General features: G+C 41.7%; 1 protein-coding gene across 3 annotated transcripts; it reads right to left on the bottom strand.

The window, feature by feature from the left end:
- Positions 1–3,245: 3,245 nt before the first annotated feature.
- On the bottom strand, positions 3,246–8,544 carry LOC137047260 (E3 ubiquitin-protein ligase TRIM39-like). 3 transcript variants are annotated; one of them, XM_067424822.1, is made up of 6 exons: positions 7,973–8,544; positions 7,766–7,840; positions 6,975–7,208; positions 6,745–6,883; positions 4,106–4,132; positions 3,246–4,002 (listed from the first exon to the last, which is right to left on the bottom strand). In XM_067424822.1, exons 1-6 carry the CDS (start codon positions 8,540–8,542, stop codon positions 3,455–3,457), a joined length of 1,593 nt encoding a protein of 530 aa, XP_067280923.1. In that variant the 5' UTR covers positions 8,543–8,544; the 3' UTR covers positions 3,246–3,454. The 3 variants fall into 3 exon arrangements, with proteins under 3 accessions (XP_067280923.1, XP_067280924.1, XP_067280922.1); XM_067424823.1 differs by having other exon boundaries at positions 7,766–7,861; positions 8,327–8,544; XM_067424821.1 differs by having other exon boundaries at positions 7,766–7,861; positions 7,973–8,542.
- Between the last annotated feature and the right edge of the window lie 213 nt (positions 8,545–8,757).

Genomic DNA, 8,757 nt, shown 5'->3' with positions numbered 1-8,757 from the left:
ACCGCTGATGTCCGTGAATACACTGAATATGGGTTCTTCCATACCCTCACGATCTCAGTCAGGAGATCAGGAAGGAATGGAAAAGCTCAACTGAGCCGACGGTTTTATGGCCGGGGAGAAATCGATCGTTCCGTTTAAACGAGCGATCTCTCCTTTAATGCGCCCACATGACGGCCGCAGCCTGCATGCAGCGCGCTCATAACAGCCATCGGCTCAGCATACACAGTCAGGATGGCTGAGAAATTAATTTCCTTTCTCACCAGCCATCCCTACGAGCATTCGTGATTAGTCTCGTCAGTCGCTAGATCGCCGGAGGGAAACATCCCCTCGCGGCGATCGGCGACCCCATCCGAGGGAATGTGACGTGCATCCGCGCTCAGCCTCAGCGTGAGCGGGGATCACATCACTAATCTCAGATGCAAAAACGCTCTTCCCTCAGGAAGAGCGCTAGACGAGAACGGAGCGATCTCGGATTGAAAGACTTCGCTCACATTACACACAATCGAACAAATGACTCCACAAGAGCTTGACTGTGCATGCTCTTAATCCCAGGCAGAAAATAAATGAATCTGGATTACCTTTGATTTGAAGCATTCAGACAAAAACAGTCCCTGAAGACGAAGATGCTGGTGTCATGTTTGCAAGGCGCCCTTATATACTTCCTGGTCGCACCTTGATGACATCATAGGCTGTCGCCGGTCAATAGGATTGCTGTGGTTTGATAGTAGCTCAGACACCGGTCACGCTGGAGGCGTTCCCCATAGCGTCAGCTGACGCAGCTCGAGTTCCCTTTCGAAAGGGAACTACAGCGCATGATTAAGATGGCCAGCAGGATCATTGGAATTGACCAGGTGTCGGCAGTACAATGAGCTCATTTCAAAAAAGACTGACCAAATCCTTAATGACCCTACTCACCCTCCATATCATACATTCATGAGAAGTAAGAGGTCAACTGGTAGAATTTTACAACACAGAATTAGAACAGAAAGGTATAATAGATCATTTGTCCCCACAGCGATCAGACTGTATAATGATCAAGCACATCGTAAGCTATCATAGTTTTAGTTACCTGTTAATATTATATATTTTAATGTTAAATGTTGGATTGTAATTGTAATTTTGTATTTGGATTGTCATTTTCTTTTTTGTAGTATTATTTCTTTTTTGTCTTTATTGTTCTATTTATAGACGGCTGTGTATTATGTGTTGTGTTTTTGAAGAATATGTTGTGATAAGGGCGCGTAATGAATGAATGACCATATGAATTTCCCCTTGTGGGACAATAAAGTTTACCTTGACCTTGACTTACCTTGGTTGGACGGTGTGGTAATTTGACAGTCAGTGCTTTGGTATTGCAAGGAAGTGACTTCATGATAGATTTTTGTGTGTAATGTGTGTTTAGTGTTTTGCAAATCACGGTGTGTAGAGTTTTGCAGCAAGTGTGAGGTTGACCTTATAGTTGTGCAAATAAGGGCTGATGTTTTGCTTCATAAGAGTAAGGTTTTGCTAATAGTGTACTACTTTTAATTTTAGTGTGTAAGCAATCCAAAAAAACTGTAAAAAAAAAACAAACAAACAAAAAAACACTTCAAACGAAATTAAATTTTTCTTTCGCTGTTGCCGAAAGGTTGATTAACGCGTTTGTTTTCTCGCGGTTAGATTATTGTAATGCCCTTCTTGTCGGAGTTTCCAAATCTTGTATTAACAAACTTCAATATTTGCAAAACTCTGCGGCTAGAATTGTATCTGGGGCGAGGGCAGTTGATCACATAACTCCTGTTTTGGAATTATTACATTGGCTTCCAGTCAAATTTCGTGTTGATTTTAAAGTCCTGATGTTAACATATAAGGCATTGGATGGTTTGGCTCCTCAGTACTTAACCGAGTTTTTAATACCGTACACGTCTAGTCGTAACCTGCGTTCTTCTCAGAGTGGGCTTTTAGTCGTTCCTAACACTCGGCTTCGCTCGAGGGGTGATAGGGCTTTCTCATCTTATGCCCCCAAATTGTGGAATTCTCTCCCGTCTGACATCAGGGAAGCTCATTCTTTAGTCAGTTTTAAAACTCATCTTAAAATGTTTTTTTGTTTTTTAATTGCATTTTTTATTTGTTGTTTATTTACTGTTATTTCCTTTTATTTTACTTTTTTCTTATATATATATACATTGTTGTGGTTTTTGTGATGTGAAGCGCTTTGAGAAAGCAACTTTTAAAGGCGCTATAAAAATAAATGTATTGTTATTATTATTATTATTATTATTATTATTATTATTATATTTTTGTTTGCTATTTCCAGCTGTTTGTGTCACTGGTGTTTGCAGGCAGAAGAATGAAGAGCGGCAGATACAATTTCAAAAGATGCTAAAGATTCTCAGGCGGGTCAAAACACGCGATACACAACGGAGATCAGATCAAGACTAAAGGGAAACAGCAGAACTTAAATTAGGAACACAAACGAGATAATAGACCAGACACAGCCGAAGAGAAATAACTAATGAGGGTTACCATGGTGACACATGAGCGGCGGGAAACTGGAACAAAGGAACAAGTGATCAGGAAACAGAACGACAACACACACTGACAGACAAATGAACACACACTGACAGTCCAAGGACAAAACAGAACATAACTTACAATTTGGGGATTATTTTATGACACTACAATCTCTTTTACTGAAGGCTACCGAAAGCTAATAGACAACCTTATAATGTCTGCTTCTAATTTATTACTTTAACATAATAGTGTGTGTGTTAAATTATATACATTTTGTATTTTTTGTACCATTTAAAAAAAAAAAGATATTACATTTTTGTTCCACCCTTCTGCTGGGATCAGGACAATCCTTTTTTATCAAATGTATCCCAATCCTACTAAATAAGATTTGAACAACACAAACTGATGATTAGACCCACATTTACTGTGTGTGTGTGTGTGTGTGTGTGTGTGTGTGTGTGTGTGTGTGTGTGTGTGTGTGTGTATCGTGGAGGTGGAGGTGTGTGTGTGTGTGTGTGTCTGTGTTAGTATCGTGGAGGTGTGTGTGTGCGTGTGTGTGTGTGTGTATCGTGGAGGTGGAGGTGTGTGTGTGTGTGTGTGAGTTGTGTGAAATATGCTAAACACAAGCATAATTTAAATGAAGGTTTCGTGTATTTACAGAAAACTCTTATTTTACTCTTTCTCAAAGTATATTTGATGTGTATTTTGTGTGAGAACAGTAAAATGATTGAGCTCAAGCGTGCTGCGTAACACTGGTTACTAGAGTTAGACTTTAATGATAATATTTTAGGAAACAAATGCCATGAAACTATAAAATATTTATGATCACATTTTTTTTGAACAAGCATTTTACATTTAAAATATGTAATTATTGCTTACAAATTAAAATAAAAAAAAGCAGCACAAATCATGTTTTAAGTTATAATTATTAAGAAAATTAATTTCATATTGGGCTGTAAATTCATTTATTGTATTTGACAGGTGTGATGATCAGAGGAGTTGAGTTTTTACCTCCATCATTAAGTTCTGGGCTAAAATATGGATAGAGTTTCTCAGTGAAAGCCTGAGCAGTGAAAGAGTAGATATGAGAGCTGGACTCCACATCATAAAAGGAGACGAGACCCTCCTCATAATCCACAAACACACCGACCCGCTGCGGCTTCACTCTCAGAGACAGAGAGACTGGAGGACCAGCAAAGGCTCTATATTCATTCTCATTCCTCAGACACACAGTCCAGAATCCATTACTGGGTCTCGCTGTGATCTTTCCCTTCCTATCAACAGATTCTCTGGCCACTCCTAAAGTCCATTTAGTCTTTCCCTTCACCTGCATCTCAAAATAAAATCTCCCTGAGGAGAATCCCTCTTTTCCCAGGACATTTATATATCTATCAAATCTCTCTGGTGTGTCTGGGAGTTTCTGTCTAATGTCTCCATCTCTCACTTGTTTTCCATCATCAGACAGGATGAGATCAGGATGAGCTGTATCAGGATCCAGAGTCACATCCACTGAGAAAACAGAGAATATGAATCATAACTCAATACACACACACACACACACACACACACACACACACACACACACACACACACACACACACACACACACTACCTGCATACTGCTGCCTCCTCTTCAGATCTGTAGAGACAATAAAACATCATCAGATCTTTGACATGTTTATGTGTGAAATTATAGACAAGATTTAAGATTATATTTTATTTAAGTGTGTGTCTGGTGATATTCAGAGAATCAAACAGAAACTTCTGTGATTGGCTGCTGTAAGACTTCAGTGTAAACGCCCACTGCTGTGATTGGCTGCTGTGAGACTTCAGTGTAAACGCCCACTGCTATGATTGGCTGCTGTGAGACTTCAGTGTAAACGCCCACTGCTATGATTGGCTGCTGTGAGACTTCAGTGTAAACGCCCACTGCTGTGATTGGCTGCTGTGAGACTTCAGTGTAAACGCCCACTGCTGTGATTGGCTGCTGTGAGACTTCAGTGTAAACGCCCACTGCTATGATTGGCTGCTGTGAGACTTCAGTGTAAACGCCCACTGCTGTGATTGGCTGCTGTGAGACTTCAGTGTAAACGCCCACTGCTGTGATTGGCTGCTGTGAGACTTCAGTGTAAACGCCCACTGCTATGATTGGCTGCTGTGAGACTTCAGTGTAAACGCCCACTGCTGTGATTGGCTGCTGTGAGACTTCTGTGTAAACGCCCACTGCTGTGATTGGCTGCTGTGAGACTTCAGTGTAAACGCCCACTGCTGTGATTGGCTGCTGTGAGACTTCAGTGTAAACGCCCACTGCTATGATTGGCTGCTGTGAGACTTCAGTGTAAACGCCCACTGCTATGATTGGCTGCTGTGAGACTTCAGTGTAAACGCCCACTGCTGTGATTGGCTGCTGTGAGACTTCAGTGTAAACGCCCACTGCTGTGATTGGCTGCTGTGAGACTTCAGTGTAAACGCCCACTGCTATGATTGGCTGCTGTGAGACTTCAGTGTAAACGCCCACTGCTATGATTGGCTGCTGTGAGACTTTAGTGTAAACGCCCACTGCTATGATTGGCTGCTGTGAGACTTCAGTGTAAACGCCCACTGCTGTGATTGGCTGCTGTGAGACTTCAGTGTAAACGCCCACTGCTGTGATTGGCTGCTGTGAGACTTCAGTGTAAACGCCCACTGCTATGATTGGCTGCTGTGAGACTTCAGTGTAAACGCCCACTGCTATGATTGGCTGCTGTGAGACTTCAGTGTAAACGCCCACTGCTGTGATTGGCTGCTGTGAGACTTCTGTGTAAACGCCCACTGCTGTGATTGGCTGCTGTGAGACTTCAGTGTAAACGCCCACTGCTGTGATTGGCTGCTGTGAGACTTCAGTGTAAACGCCCACTGCTATGATTGGCTGCTGTGAGACTTCAGTGTAAACGCCCACTGCTATGATTGGCTGCTGTGAGACTTCAGTGTAAACGCCCACTGCTGTGATTGGCTGCTGTGAGACTTCAGTGTAAACGCCCACTGCTGTGATTGGCTGCTGTGAGACTTCAGTGTAAACGCCCACTGCTATGATTGGCTGCTGTGAGACTTCAGTGTAAACGCCCACTGCTATGATTGGCTGCTGTGAGACTTCAGTGTAAACGCCCACTGCTATGATTGGCTGCTGTGAGACTTCAGTGTAAACGCCCACTGCTGTGATTGGCTGCTGTGAGACTTCTGTGTAAACGCCCACTGCTGTGATTGGCTGCTGTGAGACTTCAGTGTAAACGCCCACTGCTGTGATTGGCTGCTGTGAGACTTCAGTGTAAACGCCCACTGCTGTTATTGGCTGACATCTTTGCGTATGAAATAAGTATTACATATTGAATGCTCTCAAATACTTTGACTGCGTTTTTACGTGTTGATTATATTTAGATCTATTCCCATCCCATGAAAGGTTGCAGTGATAAGCGTTGAGCAGATGACGTGACATTGATCTCATCATTGCAGCGCGATTAATGCACTCTCACGAATGCTTCATCATAACTAACAATGCAGACACAAATCTTTACATGACCCATTTAAATAAGTGAGGTATTTAATCTCTCTTTATTAACCAATATATCTGCTGCTGACCTTTGATGATCCATTTCAACCACACTAATACGCAAAATTACTTTAGATAAACCACATTTGTGTTTTTTTATTATTATTATTATTATTATTATTATTATTGTTGAAGTAAGAGTCTTGAATTTTCTTTAGCCTGAGGCTTTTTATTTCACTTTTGTTGTGAAAAGGTCTTTACATTTGCCAAAACTGCACTGTAAAAAAATACTGTCAAATTAACAGTAACTTACTGTCAACAATTATCCAGTAGTTGCTGTATTTCATTCAGCAGTAAAATTACTGTAACACTAACTACAGTAGAGTTTAGCATTCTGTGAAATTGAATACAGCAATTTACTGTTATTCTTACCATGAAACTGTTGAGAAAAACAGTATAATACTGTGAAGACAACAGAAATCATTTACAGTGTGGACTTCAGTTTTTCTGTTATTAAAAACAAACAAACAAGCAACAAACTATAATACAAAAGTAACGTAACACTACTTTCCATAAAAGTTAACTAAGTAACGCAATTAGTTACTTTTTTAGGTACTAACCCAATATTGTAAAGCATTACCTTTAAATGAAACGTTCCCCAACACTGCTGATGTTTAAAGATGATGAATATCTGTATCTGTGCGGTGTGTTTGATATTGTCGTACCAGTGTGTGTGAGTTTCTCCTGTAGAGTGTCCTGCAGTTGAGTCAGAGCTCTCCTCAGAGTCTCCAGACTCTCATCAGTCTTCACACTGATCTCAGGCCAGTTCCTGGTGTTTCTAGAGCTGCACAGGGATGAGTAAATCTACAGCAGGAGAGAGGAGAAATCCTTCACCATGGGGAGTGTTATGGTGTCATATACTGCATTATCATTGATCAGAGAGATGCTGACTGACCTGTAGGAGGTGGAGGTGATCTTCAGTGTGTGAGAGCTGCTCCAGCTCAGTGTTTCTCATCTTTAGCTCAGTGATCTCCTGCTCCAGCTCTTCAAGGAGCACTTCCTCCTGTTTCTCCAAAGCTTTCTGCTGCTCCTCCATCATTTCCAGCAGTTCAGTCTGACATCTCTCAATGGAGCGGATGAGATCAGTGAAGATCTCAACACGGGCTGCTTTCTCCTCCTCTGTGTTTCTCTGCTCAACCAGGACAATCAACCAATGATTAGTGGTGTTTGATAAGACAAGAATCAGTGTTACTATTGCTCATACTATACTATAGCAAAACCCCTCAAATGAAGTGTTCTGGAAGAATTGTTGCTGTGACGGCGCAATAACTAGCCTGACAAGCCAGACCCACATCAAGATGTTTGGTCTGGAAACTCACCATTGACAGCTCAATCCGAGCGGCGGATAAACGGTTGTCTTTCAAACTCCCTCTGCACACGATAGGATAGCGCTACAACCAACCAGAGCAACGAAGGTGAAGCAGAGCTCGCCCCTATGGGAGGAACGCTTTCCGAGTGCTAGATTACCCCCTTGGGGATTACTAGTAGCACACAAGCGCAACTCTGCTGCTACTGTTAAGCCCCGCCCACTGACTCTATACACGATGTGATTGGCCTGACCAGAGACTAGAGTTCTAGGCTACCCAATGACTGCTGCTTATATACATTCATAATGAAGATCGACAGGACTGGCTCCTCCTGAATCTGTGTAGAGATCTTCATATAATGACTTTATTTTAAACTCACTTTTCTGACTTCTGCTGAGTGTTTGACGTCTTGAATCTTCTTGATTCTGTCCTGGATCATCTGCTGCACGTCTTTCTGTGTCTTCAGCAGTTGAGTCTATAGACACAGAACAACACAATATGTTTTCAAAACTGATTCATTTATAATAAAGAGCATGTGATTCTTCATGATAAGAGCCTTTAAAATCAGTTTGTCAGTAACTTCTACCTTCTTCTCTTCACTCTCCTCTTCTAGAGGAACAGTGTTGTGGTTCTTGTGGTCCGTCACAGTGCAGATCGGACACACACACGTCTGATCATCTCTACAGAACAGCTCCAGAGGTCTCTCATGTTTCTGACAGATATAGTCCTCCAGATTCCTCACAGGATTGATCAGTTTGTGTTTCTTTAAACCTGCCACTCTCAAATGACGCTCCAGGTGAGTTTCACAGTAAGAGCTCTGACACACCAGACACGACTTCAGGGCTTTCTGCTTTCTGTCCTCACAGACGTCACACACAACTTCAGGTTTTTTCAGAACTCCAGGTTTTGTCTCAGGACTTTTCTTTTTATAGTGATCTACAACTTCTCTGAGTGTGGTATTAATCTTGAGATCAGGTCTGTGCTTGAATGTTTCTTTACAATATGGACAGTTGCAGGTCTGGCTGTTGTCCCAGCACTTATTCAGACAGGTCTTGCAGAAGTTGTGTCCACATGGAGTGCTGACTGGATCAGTGAACACGTCCAGACATATAGAGCACTGAAGCTCGTCCGTCAGTCGACCGCTGGAGGAAGACATCACTGGAGAGAGAAATGAAGAAGAGAAATCACTACTAGTCTAAAGTCTGGAGACACTTAAACAACAGAATTCAAGTTTCTCATGCAGAGACATTTAGTTTGAAGAGCTTAAATTTAAAATATTGAGATGATGATGATTTTATTATACGGATGAATTAGAGCAGATAAGAAAATAATGTTTAAAAGAATCCCATGATTCACCTCATGAATTAGGTT

The sequence above is a fragment of the Pseudorasbora parva genome, chromosome 19 (assembly GCF_024679245.1).
Source record: "Pseudorasbora parva isolate DD20220531a chromosome 19, ASM2467924v1, whole genome shotgun sequence".
Classification (NCBI taxonomy): domain Eukaryota; kingdom Metazoa; phylum Chordata; class Actinopteri; order Cypriniformes; family Gobionidae; genus Pseudorasbora; species Pseudorasbora parva.
Note: the sequence above shows the minus strand (reverse complement) of the source record. Positions and strands in the feature narration are given on the sequence as shown.

Bases quoted from the DNA above. Each gene is read 5' to 3' on its own strand.
- LOC137047260 (XM_067424821.1), bottom strand. From the start codon at position 8,542: ATGTCTTCCTCCAGCGGTCGACTGACGGACGAGCTTCAGTGCTCTATA. The intron at 7,862-7,972 runs GTAGAAGTTACT...CTGTGTCTATAG, and splicing joins AGGAGAGTGAAGAGAAGAAG to ACTCAACTGCTGAAGACACA. The intron at 6,884-6,974 runs GTCAGTCAGCAT...CTCCTGCTGTAG, and splicing joins ATCACCTCCACCTCCTACAG to ATTTACTCATCCCTGTGCAG.